The sequence below is a fragment of the Setaria viridis genome, chromosome 6 (assembly GCF_005286985.2).
Source record: "Setaria viridis chromosome 6, Setaria_viridis_v4.0, whole genome shotgun sequence".
NCBI lineage: Eukaryota > Viridiplantae > Streptophyta > Magnoliopsida > Poales > Poaceae > Setaria > Setaria viridis.
Window position 1 is genome coordinate 31,970,847 of NC_048268.2, and position 15,626 is coordinate 31,986,472.

General features: G+C 45.4%; 1 protein-coding gene across 1 annotated transcript; it reads left to right on the plus strand.

Moving 5' to 3' along the window:
- Nucleotides 1–3,008: 3,008 nt before the first annotated feature.
- On the plus strand, nt 3,009–4,950 carry LOC117861909 (UDP-glycosyltransferase 89B2). Its single transcript, XM_072294574.1, is given in 3 exon segments — nt 3,009–3,542; nt 3,545–4,294; nt 4,296–4,950. Coding segments are annotated over 3 exon segments (1,458 nt in total). The 5' UTR covers nt 3,009–3,314; the 3' UTR covers nt 4,776–4,950.
- The last annotated feature ends 10,676 nt before the right edge of the window (nt 4,951–15,626 follow it).

A 15,626-nucleotide genomic window follows, 5' to 3' on the forward strand; every position in this document is an offset into this window, starting at 1 on the left:
ATGAAAGATTCACAAGTTTGTTAGGCATATTTATCACTTCTATTAAAATTTTTAGTGAAAATAAATTCTAATAATATCTAAACGTTGTCTAAAATCTATATAAATTAGTATGGAATCATTTTATGAGTGCACAACCGTGACATAAAAGTTTCAGTATGTTAAAAGAAAATTGGACTATACATTGTTTACAAATGTATACTTCGCATACAACATTTTATATAACTCAAGTCAAGCTTTTATTTTGTGAACTAACTTAGCAAATAAAATTATCATATATATCCTAATATAATTTTTACATGCATAAGACTATATATATACAGTCTTTTCTAGAAGTTTCAACAAATTTGGAATTGATTTACTTCGATTAAAAATAAAAGGAGAAAAAGAAAAATGTAGGTAGATCTATACTGGCGGACGATTTTGTTACCTACCAACATAGATACGTCACCCGCTAGCACAAAGATAAAAAAAATTCGTGGATGAGAGCGCCAAACGAAAAAAAATAGCGCGAAGGAGCCCGTACCTTTCCCTTTATCTCCCTCCGCCCAATCTCTTTCACATTGTTCTCTCCTCCTCACATTTCTCTCTCCCTTGTCTCTTGAGGAGCAGACGGCGGGTGGAGGTAGCGGCAGTGCGGGGGGCCTGCGGGCAGCCGGCGAGCTGCGCGGGGCCCCCCCGACGCGAGCGACCAAAGGAAACGACGACCAAGCGGCAGACCCTCACAGTGCTCATCGCGGCCTACACACTGCTACGTCGGAGACCGCCGTGCGCCGAGATCTACGCCCTGCACCGGTCCTACGCGCAGCTTGAGCCCTGGCTCCTCGAGGCGTGGCGCCGCTCCGAGGATGACGTCCACACCACCGTGGGGCTCGACGACATCATCTTCATCCGTATCTTCGTCTTCATGTCGCCCCGCCCCCCAAAATCCCCCTACTGCCCTTCGATGCTCTTCCTCCCCAATTAGGTTCGTTTGCTCAATGGAGTGTGTGCGTACTACTGGGATTGGATTGTGCAGCATCAGGATCTTCGCGACCTGTCGATGGAGGAGCCACAGCGGCGCGGGCGTTGCTGCGGGCTGAGGGCGTAGGTGGGGGTTGGTGCGGGCATGGCCCGGCAGGGCAGCCTGTCGCAGGCGACCGGCGGTGGCAGGGTCCAGCGAGGCAGCTGGTGGCGGCCGACGCTGGCGAGGGCAGGGCCCTGCAGGGCGGCCATCGCCGGTAGCGCGTTCGGCCTCCGGGCAGCCTGTAGGCGAATGGAAGGGGCCGACGCAGGACGGCGGTGCGAAGTGATGCAAGCAACAACGCTGGGTGGCGGCGCGACCGCTACTGCCAGCTTTTTTTGTTTTCCTAAAAATATCTTTATTGGCGGGCACCATAAGTACCCGCTAGCAAAAAAAACCATTTGTGCTAGCGGGTGGCTTAAGAGGTCTGCCAGCATAGAACCGTTTGTGCTGACGAGCAAGTGGAAATAGCTATTTCTGCTAGCTCAAAGTTGCTGGTAGGTGCAGTATCCGCAGCACAAATCTCTTCTACCCGCCAGCACAAATTTTTTAGGCGTAGTGTGAACAAACAACCCGGCACGTCATGTGCTCTCGTACTCGTATAGCGTAGTACTAACCGTTGCTCTTGTACTCTATTATCAGCAGGACCGTTGCCCTGCGTCCGGACCGGAGATTCTCGCGGTCGCGGGCAAGTAAAACCGCGCCTGCGTGCACGTGAGGATTAGTTTGCAGCTGCACGTGAGACGATGCTCCTTTTCGTTATCTACTCCCCATGCTTTGGGCGTGTGAGTCCGGGACCGTCATTTGTACGACCATCCCATAATGTATGGTTCGTAAGCGAGGCAACATGTGCTACCACACGTGCTAGTGTCAGGATTGGATCATCCATTCGTCGGGGCCTCAGGGATCAGGATCACAGACAGCCGGTCAGCTTGCTCGTTGGGGTCCGTCTTATGCGGCCCGCATGGCGTAGCGTACGAGGCCGCGATGCAGCATAGAGAGACCTACTACAGAGTACAGACAGGGCCAGTGTTGTCAAACCGCGCATTTTGCAGGGCGACCAACCGACGAGTCGATAGGCCGAGATGTTGGGAATAACGAGCAACATTAAAATGCATAATTACTCCGTCATCTTACAATGAACTTAGGGATAACTGCAGGTTGCAGAGGAATAATCAACATAAGTGACATAATGATTTTCATGAAAAATCTTCTCAAACAAGAGGAGTAAAAACTACGAGGCAACCAACCACTCCCAACCTCTTCCACTATATTTCAATAATAAGTACAAGGATTCTTCTCTAGAACATCTAGATGTACATATTAGCAGCACCAATACCAACAAGACAATTGCAATCTTGATACAATAACAATTGCAACAACACTGAAGCGAGATTTACAACAAGAGCTAATATTTTTAGCTTTGCTGAAAAAATAGTTTGTCACCTTCAGAGTTCTACCCACACCAAGCAAACCACAAATCCAAATACCCTCAAAATTGGTAGAACTGAAGTTCAATCAATCACCCATGGGCTGACAAAGTTTCAGCCAAATCAAATCACGTTAACCCCTCAGATTGTACTCCTACCAAAACTGCGCACTGTTGAATCTGCTGCTAACAGAGCTGACGAACTCCCCCTCAAATCTAACCAAATTCTCAAACCAACCATACGGATTAGAGAGCTACAAGTGTGGAATAAGCTCACCAAGTTTGCTGTGAATCCAACTCCGTTTGCACCTCCAATCACAAGTTTGACGATAGTTGCACAGGACATACTAATCTGGACAGCATGTTTCTCTCCTCTAGTCTTCCTTTGTTGTTCTATGGGCTGAACGTGGCTACTGCTCTCTTGGCTCTTCAACACTCTCTCACACATACGAGCATGGTATATAAAAGTTAGGATTTGCTCTCAAATCCATCTCTACTTTCTATCAAGGTAGCAATTAACAGCTCACACGCTGCATACCATATTAAGCTTTTAGGCTTCCTGTTCCTTCGCGTGGAGGGACCTCTAGCCAAGACTCAAGAGGAGATCGAACGAGTCTCGGTCCAACGGTTACTGGCACCGCAGTTTGCACGTCACAGTGTGATGATCTCGGCTGGCAGCAGCGCCTAGACAGCAGCGCACCTCACAACTACACAAGGTCCCGCTCTTCCTGCATGGCTGCATGCAGACACACCTACCGAGTAGGTGATTGCTATCTTTTCCTTCATCTGCATAGCATAATTAGGCCTGTCCTATCCACTATCCAGCGCACGTGCTCTTGTCCTCCTCCATCTTTGGAAACCGTCCATTGACCATTTGCATCGTCTATGGACACGCCATCGGCACCACAGAACCACGCCACAGGCAGCCGCGCATGCAACGGCGGCGAGGGCAACCCACACGTGCTCGTCGTGCCGTACCCGGCGCATGGCCACATGCTCCCGCTCCTCGACCTCGCGGCGTTGCTCGCTGCGCGAGGGCTCGCGGTCACCGTCGCCATCACAGCCGGCAACGCCCCACTCCTGCAGTCGCTGCTCGCGTCGTGCCCGTCCGGCCGTCTGCCCGCACGGTCACGCTGCGTTTCCCCACCTCGCCCCTCCTCCCGGCCGGCTGCGGCGAGAACACCAAGGACCTCCCGGCCCACCTCTTCCGGCCGTTCATCGTCTCCCTCGCCGCCCTCCGCGCACCGCTCCTTGCCTGGTGCAAGGCCCAGGCCCAGAGCCGCCACCGCGTCACGGCCGTCGTCTCCGGCTTGTTCACGGGGTGGACGCAGCCGCTCGCGGCGGAGCTCGGCGTGCCACACGTCACGTTCTCGCCTTCCAACGCGCTCCACCCCGCCGTGTCGCACTCGCTCTGGCGGCACCTGCCGAGCGGGCGCCGCCCGGAGGACGCCGACGAGCCGGTCACGTTCCCGAACATCCCGGGCTCGCCCAGCTTCCCGTGGCGCCAGCTATCGTGGCTGTTCACGCGGCGCGTGCCCGGCGACGAGGTCTCCGAGGCGATCCGCCAGTTCTTCCTGTGGAACCTGGGCAGCGCGTGCTTCGTCGTCAACTCGTTCGCGGCGCTCGACGGCGCCTATGTCGAGCGCGCGCTCCCCGACCTGGCGTCGAAGCGGGTGTTCGCGGTGGGCCCGCTGTCCGACGCCGTGAGTCTCTGCCGCGACCGGCGCGGCGGGAAGCCCGTGGTGCCGGCGGCGAGCGTGGCCGCGTGGCTGGACGCCTTCCCCGACGGCTCCGCCGTGTACGTCAGCTTCGGGACGCAGCACGCGCTGTCGACGCCGCAGGCCGCGTGCGTCGCCGACGCGCTGGCGCGGGAGCTCGGCCGTGGCGTTCGTGTGGGTGGTGAGGAGCGGCACCGCCGTGCCGGAGGGGTTCGAGGCGGCGACGGCCTCGCGGGGCGTGGTGATCCGCGGGTGGGCGCCGCAGGTGGAGATCCTGCGCCACCGTGCCGTGGGGTGGTTCCTGACGCACTGCGGCTGGAACTCGGTGCTCGAGGCGGCGGCCGCCGGCGTGGCGCTGCTGGCGTGGCCGATGGGCGCGGACCAGTTCACGAACGCGTGGCTGATCGCGGCGGCCGGCGTAGCCATGCCCGTGGCGGAGGGTGCCGAGGCCGTGCCAGACGCCGGACAGATGGCGAACGCGATCGCCGCCGCGGTCGGGGAGGAGGGGAAGCCCGTGAGGAAGCGTGCGGCGGAACTTAGCAAGAAGGCGGTGGCGGCAGTGGCAGAGGGCGGGAGCTCGCACGGGGACCTGGAAGATCTGGTGCGCATGCTCCGGAAGGTCGACTAGTGACTCTAGTACATGGTGTTCTACTCAAATTTCTGGGCGCCTCAAACCTTGTAACGGGAAATTAGGAAATGTTCATGTTCTACGTGACGTTCATTGTTCGAAATGCATCGTGTTATTTGTTTGTATTTTGTGGCGTCACAGCATGAACGGGTTCATTGTATTTCGAAATGCTCCGTTTCTCCACCATTTCTGCTAATAAGCACCTTTATAAACAACCACGGGTTGTGCAGTGCTGCAAATTCCGCCGTGCACCTCTTACAGTCAGCAACAATTAACGCGACGATGCCACGGAGCCACGGACCGACGACCAAGAGACTGTTGTTTCATCCTTTGCTGTATCTGTTATTCTGTGTTGTATGGCTGTGTCGTATGGCTGTGTGGTGCATGAGGACTTTTTCTCTTCCTCCGATACAAGTCCATCTAGATTTTTCCCAAGTCAAACTTTTCTATTTGGACTATTAATACCTCAAACTTCATATAAGCTGACAATACAATATTGATACCACTAGATTTTTCACGAAGAATACAATATATAACTGTTCTTATTTAAGGTAATATATTTCCATAGATCTGGTTAGTGAAAGTGCAAAATTAGAGATCATGTCGATGTCCTGGCCGACTTATATTTGTGATAGGAGGAAGTACATATGTTGTGTACTGTGTAAGGTTTTGTAATTCTGCTCCTTCCACCCCTCCTTTCTCCTTTGGCTAATAAAAGAAACCTACAGTTAGATAAATTTGTAAACAATTTAATTTTGTTAAAAAATTATCAAATGTCAATCAATCTTTTCTAAGAAAAAGGGTGGAGTATAAAAAATAGAAGTAATGAAGTGAATAGGACGTGACAAAAAAAGATCATATGAATCAGGACACAAATTATTCATCTCCTAACTTTGTGTTGTACGTCGCAACTATGTTCGTCGTGTAAGTAAGCTTAGAGAGAGCATGTTATACTGCTAATTTTTTTTTGTGACTTATGACCAGAATACGTTTGCAACTAAAGTAGCTTTGAGAGAGCAGGCTATGCTGATGACATCATATAACAAGATATTCTTTTATCTTCAAAAGAACAAAGCATTATTAAAAAATATCAAAACAAGAGAAAATACACGCTCAATTATATAGGTGTGAAACAAAAAGTCTATTTTCTACATTGAAAATAGTTGCAAAACTTATGATTTGCAATTTCTACATTACTCTCTAAGCACACATCTATCATTATGTCTACACTTATGCTGGGTAGTTTTCTAAATTTCCAATTTTAGTGTGATAGAGCTATACCTGTTTATTAGGAAAGGTGACTACTTAAAGATGCATTACAATAGCCTTTTAGCATATTTATTTTCTGATATAGTGGGCACCGTATTTTGGTGCCCTTCGTTGTTTTAGTGATGAGTTATGCACCACATTGGACAAAGTAATACTATATAAACATTTGAGAAAAGAAAAAGTCTAACAGTGCCCACCATTTCTATATTATCATGGAATTGTTTTATGTTTAATCTACATTCATAAATTTGTCGCTAAATATATCAACTCTTTATTGGTCATTCCTACAGCTGGAAAGAACTTAAGCATGATAACATTGTTGCTAAATATATCAAACACAATATTCAATCTTTTGTTTGTAGTATACTGTTATTAATGTGTTATGTTTAATCCCTTTGCTCGTAGAAATTAATCATTTGTTGCTGTTGTTCAAGTATTTCTTTGCAGTAGTCAAAATTGATTATTCTATTTTTTTAATAGTCCTCCAAACATAATCAGGTGTGATCTTGTTTTGAAGATTTTATCTAAAAAACATAGGATGCAATCAAAAACTAATTTGGATTTGGATGCTCGATTCAATATTTATAGATTTTTTATTTTGAATTTGCATGTATATGAGTTGATATCGTCATTTTTATCTTTCCTTCCATGCGCGCACCGATCCTCTCTCTCCTCTTTAGTTGACAACGCAAAACATCAATAGCAAAAGTATGTACATGGTCCATATAGATAGGAAAAGTATGTACATGGCCCAATAGATAGCAGGCCGGTGCGCGCGCTTCATTGTGACAAAGCAAAAATTAATCACATGAAGAAGTGACAAACCGACAGCAGCAGATGGGAGGATGATTGAGCCCATGTATCAATTCGGCCCAACACATGTTGGCACGATATGACAGCGTCCCCAGCTGATTCGGCCTAACAGATAGCAGGCCGGTTCGCACGCCTCAAGTGACATAAAAGCAAGAATTTGTTGCCTCAAACGATAGCTTGCTTATCTTGGCCAGATGATTGATTGGGGGCCTGGGGCATTGGGCTATGCAAGAGCTAGGACTTAGCAGGAGGATTGGACACAGTTTTTAAAAAAAGGAGGATTGGACACAGGTTGGCGTGGGGATGACGATACAAAGACTTTCGTTTAAATAAGATAGTAGCAATACTAAAAATTTAAAATACTTCTAATAACTCTTCTTAATCGGAAAGATTACCGAGTATGATTAATTATGCATGCATGCTTGCAGTAATTGTCGGACATATTATTCTTTCTTATTTAACGAGTCTTGCTCGAACAGTGATGGTAGAAGTAAATGATCGATTTATTAACTGAGCTAGAAGGTAGTATTTGTTGGATGGTCTAAAAGTTATATGAACAAATTTTGAAAGCTAAATGAACGTCCACAGCACCGTACATCATGCGGAACAAATCGCGCCGGGACGGCAGAATTCAAGGGCCGCCCAAATTAAAGCTGTCATCGTTACTTCATTATCCCACTAAGCAAGTCGTCAGGCCCATTAGAAAACTGAGACGCCAATGTTGAGGCACACACTCGTGGAGACAATGCCGATGGTATTGATGTTGCCCTCGACGGATCAGGTAGTATTGAAAGTGACAACGCCGATGGTATTGATTCAGAATCAGTTCCTTTTCAACCTGATATTTTTTATCTAAGATATTGGAATTCACTTGATCAGAAAATAGTTGATATTTTTGTTCAGAAGGGTTCTAGAAGAGACTTGCACTCCTATGTTTGGACCATTATTATATACAAATACATTTTTATTATTTACATTTGAAAATATAGAGCCTGTTTCGTGTCGGGATCTCGTAAACTTAGGTACGGGTCTATTTGTAGGACGGAGGGAGTGTGGTTCGGGGGCGCCGAAGAAGACAGGCAGGGAGGCGCCCGAACCTAACCGGGACGGAGACCGCACGACGCGAATGGAGGGAGCGAGCCCTCCTGATTGCAACCGTATAAGAAGCAATGCCGTGCAGGTATACACACACGCCTCCACACGCACGAACGCAGAGGCATCAATGATTCTTCGTTCTGTTCCTTCACAATCATCGCGTATCACTGCCACTCAATCATGCATGCATGTATCGACGATCACCCGTAATAAGCCCGTAACCATGGCGATAATTAATTAATTAAAATCGATGGGACTGCGTGAAAGGGACGCGCACCATTAGAGGCAAATGCAGGACCGACCGGCCCGGCCGGGCACATCGGCGTCGGCGAGTTGTGTAGGGCAAGTCATGCAATGCATGCGAAGCATCCGGTACATGCATGTCGATCTCGAGTCAGAACTAGCTCGGAAGGCTTGCTGAGTACGGTGGTTCGGTGCGTGGTCTCTCGGCGCTCAAGTCTCCATTGCTCGTAAAGCGACGATGGCACTGACACCAGCGACACGTACGAGTCACGATGAGTGGCTCCGGGCTCCGGCTCCCAGTTGGAGTTAGGGTGTGATCGAGCAGCCAAATTTGAACTCAGCTCCGACCCGATCCTCTTCAGCTAGCCTCACCAGGATGTTGGTTGTGCGGCTGCGTTGGGGTCCCAATCTAGTCGGTCAGTTTTGACGGTTTTGAGTTAAGTGTTACTCACGTTGATATCCTAATCTAACCGGACGAGTATAGACTATTTTTATTTTTTTTCCTGCCTATGACCTCCCAATATTGTAGACTTGTATTTTTCTGCTATATCAATAAAAACTCGCACTGTGTTGTGCGGTTCGTTAAAAAAACGTACAAGCATTCTGCATGTCACCTTTTACTCATAAGTACTACTTCCGTGGTGTACTACTACTAATAGGTAATAGCATGTTAACTTAATAGAGTACAGGTGGAATAATTGGAGATTAGTGAGAATTAGTATAATATATATATATATATATATATATATATATATATATATATCCTTTGCTACTTATAGCTTCTTTTTTCCCTCACTATATGTGTAAGATCGAGTAGAAGATTATCACCTTAATTCGATGCCACGATTTGACAATTAATATCTCATAAATTATATGGTACAATCTACAAATTTTTGGACTAAATTTTAGAGGAATTTGAATAATCTTCGGTTGCATTTGCACCTTAATTACAACATGAGAAGTGGGGAGACTAGCTTTTTTTTTCAATGAAAATACGTGTCACAACATGTTCTAGCGTTTTTGAGGTTTAGTTAATTAGCTCTGAATCTTCTTCACTCTTACCATGGTGGCGGGTGACACAAGTGTTGGAGCTGCCTACCTTCCGAGTGCAACTTGGACTCTGCATGCCGACGATGCCGTCCCAACCTTGCCTTCCACTTCTGCTATCCGGCAGAAAGGCCTCCTCGATCTTCCGGCCAATATGGCAAGCATGAGTCACGCTACACTGAGCATCTTTGCGCTATACCACTGCATGTTTATAAAACGAAAGATGGCACTTCCTTGTCCTCTTGGACGAGAGGTCGCTGCTAAACCATACTGACTCCGCAACTAAACGCGGATATCATCATCAGCACTCACCTCGATTGTGATGATGACGATGCAATGCAAGTTTACAATAAACCATTTGTTTTCAGACCCGTAACTCATGCTATGGTATTATACTCCCGTAAGGCGCGCACGTATTTCCAGATTTAGACTTAAAAATTTTTAATCTGCAATTAATCTTGTATAATGAAAACTTTATCTTACTAAAGTAATATCATTAGATTTATGTTTGATAAAAAAAGATTTATGTTTAAAAGTAACTATAATTTTGTTACTATAAACATCATATTATGAGATATATTAAAAGTAAAATGTTAGTTTTGGAGACCGTGCCGTGTTTGACCGCATCTTATAGGGATAGAGGGAGTACTATTTACCAGTGTCTGTTTTTAAAGGAACCGACGCAGAGTACTGCCTGAGTACACGCATGGAATAAGTCGGGGAGTCCCTTTCTCTCGGCTATTTTCTTTCACTTCTTTTGCATGTACTCCCTGTATTATTCTAGTTATTTTTTTCTCCAAAACATTTTTTTGCATGCATGCGTTAACTCTGATAATCACGTGTGTTGCTTTCGACTTGACCCTTTACCGGAGCCATTAATTCTCGAGCTGAATGATAAAAAGCCGGGCAAAACCAGGCATGTATATATGCAGTGCAAGGTTCCAAATCACTGGTATTTCTTTCCGAAGAAAATGCCAATGCTATTAATTTAGGGAAAAAAGTTTTGGTGACAGAGATGATTGAGATGAAATTAGCCTGTACATCAAGAATGGATCTAGTGTCGACGCTCGTTATTGACACACTTTTAGTGCCATTTGAATAGTGTTTTCATGCATATTCTTATACTAACCCGCCACTTGGCATATGAAATAACCCTATATTTGCATATGTGTTGTGTTTTGGACCATATTGCAAAATCATAGGAAATACGACATAAATGAAGGGTTTTTCTACAAGTTGGATTTGGACCTGGACTTTGGATAACACGAGAAGTCTACACAAGAAAGATGAGTACCAACGGAGACCAAAAGACGGTAGGCCAATCGGCCTAGGACCCTTTGGCCGATCGGCCTGGACTGATTCACCGTCCAAATGCGTGCACATTCGATGAACCATCATTCCAGATGACTTAGAGGTGAAGTATGTGGTGATTTGGCAAGTCAATCTCGTGGTCAAGCTAAGGGAAACTCAAGGCATATCTCCCTCGTTTGAACTCCAATTGGGGCGAATTTAGTGTTTAAATTGTATGGCTTAAAAAGATCTACAACTTCTGTACATAAAGTTTTGGCGTTTGAGGCTAGGAAGGAGGTGATATTGCCTAGGCCGATCGGCCTAGCCCATTTCTGGCCCCGACAGACGTGCCCTTATTGATGGCTGTTAGCACACCAAGTTGTAAATGCAAGCGCACGGATCAGTTGTAACTCTTCCCTCAGAGTACTCTTCCAAGGCTTATCAATCTGTGGAACTTATAGCACAAGATCTATTTTAACCAGCATTGTTAGTATGGACTTGGTATTGATGAGTGATTCAGATCTAATCTACTAAACATGTACAGATAGATAACAGATAGATCAGAGATAACTAATCTAGAGCAACCTAGAATATGTATATGTCGTAATTCTGAGCATAGATAGTAAAGAAACACATATGTGATCTTAGTAAAAAGCATTTTTAAATCTACACCTCTGTTCCGGCTCCTGAAACCCACTATCTTACACAAATAAGATCACGTCACGATCCCCTCTATCAGCATAGGTAGATTAAAGACACGATCAAAAGAACATGATATAGTCATTAGTAGATCAACCATGCAAATCCGGTCACCATGACCACAAGAACATCTAAACAATCTATCATCGATTAATAGATTGAGAAGCAAGCAAACCCAATAGAGCATAAAACCATACAAGGAGATACTTAGATCGCTAAGAACATGAATACATCTATTACTTCACCATGAATGATTGTACATCACAAGATTACCACCGGAATCCTACCTTGATCTTGATGATTCCTAGCTCCAGAACTCCAGCGTGATCTTCCTCGCAGGGTGATCACGCCGGCAGAGGCTCGCCTACGCTAACCCCTGGCCACTGCACGGCTCTCGGCTCTCCGAAGTGGTCTCCCTCAAGCTCCTTCTGCTTCTCTGCTGCTTCACTCGAGTACGTGGTCTCCAATATGTGGTCTTGGTGGTTTTTGGGGGTATTTATAGTCCAGAGTGCGCGTGGCAAAAATTGGAAGGTGAGGGGGCGAAGGAAACCCCCAGGCCGATCGGCTTTGGAGGGTCCAAGTCGATCGGCCTGAGCCTTCCTTTTGCCCTCTCGTGTCTTGCTTCATCTCCAAGTTTCCTCAGGTACTCTGGAATCTTCTTTTCACTTGTATGTGGGCCTAGCACATCAGTAGCTTCGGGATGAGATTGATCTTCAATAATTTTCAAATCTCCGCTTGATCTTCTCCGATTCCTCTTTGATCCCGAGCTGATCCTTGCCATATCTTCATAAACTTAGCCCCTAAGCAACATTGGAGGGTTGCTTGCTAAAGATGGGCATCATGAGGTGCCAGAGACGCTAGAGAGTGCTAGGCTGATCGGCCTGGGCTCCTCTAGGCTGATCGGCCTAGCCCCTTCCTGGACCCTTTGACTTTCATCTTCATCTGGTTCGATGCTCGTTCAATGTTTTATCCAAAAATCTGCTTTTAGGCCCAATTTCCTGCAAAAACACAACATCCTCCAAAATACAAATGACTGGTTTATTAGGTGTGATCGATAGTTTAGGTATTAAATTCATGTCATTATTGAAGATAGATAGGGGTAAAAGTGTATCAATAACGAGCGTCAACAGCCCTTCGCCCCACAGCACCTCTGGACTATAAATATGCCCAATTTTCATCGGCACACGGAATCCATCCACGAGAACTCGATGAAACTTAGGGTGTTCACCAGAGGGAGCTGACGGCCGCTACAAGTCTTTGGAGTTGTCTAGGAGATGGCTTAGGCCAAACCCTAGCCGCCATGGCCTCCCTGCGCGGTTGTGCCATGATGAAGTTCAGGAGCTAGTTGTGATCATCAATGGTATGTACTCGGAGGTGATGATCTAAATATATCTATTATGTGAGCAATGTTCTTCTTGTCATCTGATCTGTGAGCGACTGATTGCCTTCTTTTATGCTTTTTACTTATCATGAATATGCTTGTTCCTTAGTTTAATTCGCGATTAGACTACATAGCATGCTTTATGTAATCATGGTGATTAGATCTAGTATGATGACCCTTCTTGATAGCTAGACATGTTCATCTGTGTTCGTGCCCTTAAACTACCTGTGCCGATAAGGGGGATCATGACAGGGTCTGCTTCCGTGTAAGGTGGGGGTTTTCGGGAGGTTGACTGGAGGTAGTAATTTAAAGATTACTTTGGATGAGATGCATGATGTGCTTGCTCATTGGCTGGAACTACAACTAGAAGATGATAGGCTCTTGCGCCCTTGGTGGTGTTATATCATATATATCTGTGGATGTGATCTACTCTTATATATGATACCAATCTTTACAACAAGTTTGCCTTCATATACAATCTATGTTTCATGTTAGGATAGATCCGTTAGACTAGATAGAAAATCCTATCCAGTTCGCTGCCGATCCACAGATTGATAAACCTTAGATGGAATACTCTAAGAAAAAAAGCTACGATGATCCGTACGTTTACGATTCACAAATTGGCGTACTAACTGCCGTCAACACCTAGCTAGCTAGAATCTCGTTTTAGCATGCAAACAGAACCTAGAATCTCAGTGAAGTCCAAAACTGCAAGTGTGCTATGTTGGAGTGCTAAGTTTCAACTACCAATACTGTCTTGTATATCCATGTAAGCAGCATAAGGATCGGAATATATCTCACTGTAGACAGTTTGATTATTCCTATAGGAAACCCGAAATAATCCTCACGCGTTCCAATTGAGGAACAAATTTTTTGGTCCTTGAAATGATTATAACACTTCCAAAGAATCTCGAGAGCTTGATCAACAAGTAGTCGTGGATAGTTGGCATCCTTATCGTCTTCAACAAACAGAATTTCCAATCTAAATTACAACATGCATGAGCCTGGTTCATCTCATTGAGCAAAGGACACTTCTTTTATGAAAGAGCTAGATCTTCTGCTTTGTCTTAAGTCAAATTTCTCTAACGTTGACTAAGTTTATAGAAATCCATCATGAAGACAGAAGAGTAAGGACAATTAACATATACTCTTCCCGTGACTGCTGCACAATTTGAACCTGTAGGTGAAGCAGCTAATGCCATGTAATACTACCTCCGTATCGAAATATTTGTCGCGGTTGACTTTTGATCACGAAATAGTACAAGGACCAATGATTCAATCAAACAATGTTCAATCATTCACGAATGCATTGCCTCTATTAAGTCCTTGAAACATCGTGAAAGCTGAAAAGCTTGTGGGATACATGATCGAAGCGATCAAACTCAGTGAAAGGGACGACGCCAGCGCATGCAAAATCGCCAGAAAATCTCTTGCGGTCTTTGTTGCCTGAATGCGTACGCCACCACTCACGGCTTGACGTTGAGCTTGCATTGGCAAGCTGCGTTCTGCGTAGGGCAACGAGTCATGCATGCGCGGCAGAATATCTCTTGTCGGCAACTTGTGTAGGGCAAGTCATGCAAGAAGCAGCAGCATCGTCGTCCAGTCAGAGCTAGCTAGCCGGGGCTTGCCGCGAACGGTGGTTCGGTGCACGGTCTCTCACTCTGTCTCCGCTCAATCCTCTCAATTCCTCGTAAAGCGACGCCACTAACGAGCTATGGTCATGAGTGCTTCCGGCAGGCCAGTTAGGTGAGCAAAGGTGAGCTGCTCAGCTTCACCGGAACACTAACATTTAACAATCCATAGCTCCATGCATATGGCAGCACCATGTAATATGTTGCATTATTTCTTCCTCGCAAAAAAGAAAAAAAAGAGAAGAATATGCATTGTTGGTAACACTAAACTTTGTTTAGGTACTTTAATTTCTTTCACTAACTGCAGAGCTCCGCATAACAATTGCAGACAAAAAAAATTTGGTGCTTTTCTGGGGAACACATTGGCTTCGGTTCTATGCCCTGTAGCACATTGACGACCAAAGGGAGGAGCGACTTGTTGAGGCACGCCAACTTCGAGTCTAGAGCCATGCTGATTTTTCGTATCCCACGGATAGCCTTTCATTTTGCATATTGGTTAAAAATGTTAAACATGGTGTTGTTTAAACTCCAAGTGTGCTTATAATAATTTTGGATTGATATTTTTTTGAGGAGTTTGAAGCTGGAACCTTTTCCATTATCTAAGAAAAATGTGTGTTCACAGCATAGCATTTTCTTCATGCTTGATCATGGGTCTTTAGTCTTATCATGGTGGTGGGAGACAGAGGCGTTGTAGTTGCTTGCCTCCGGGTGCAACTTGGACTTCTCATGCCGATCGATGCCGTCCCAAGCTTGGCTTCCACTTCTGCTATTTGCTGGAAAGGCCTCTTCGATCTGCCGGCGTCACACATATGTCACATTTTGAACAGCTTTGGACTCTATAAAACTAAAGATGGAACTTCCTTGTCCTCTTGGACGAGAGGTCACTGCTAAACCCTACTGACTCCGCAACTAATATAGATGGGGATAACATCAGCTTGCAGAGCTAAATTGTGATGATGACGGTGCAAATTTACATTGAATTATTCGTTTCAAATATGCAACTCTCATTAAGTTAACTAAGTGCACGTAAATTCAGTAACATACTATAATACTCCATCTGTCCGGCTGTTTTAGTATTTCTAGATTCGTAGATTATACTAGCGTTTGGATATACGCTATAACTAGATACATATATAGCAAAAGTTATGAATTTAGAAAAGTCAGAACGATATACAATTTGGGATAAAGGTAGTATCCCTCTAGACACAATTAAGTGACGTTTGGGGTCTCCAAAACACAACTTCTATTTTTTGTTATAATATCTCTATAACTCAAACGATTATATGAAAAATATGCTATTATTATGAAACCATCCTCCGATATAAATATACTTGTATTATTTTCAAATAACTAGACTCAAAACAAAAAGGTGATTTACAACCT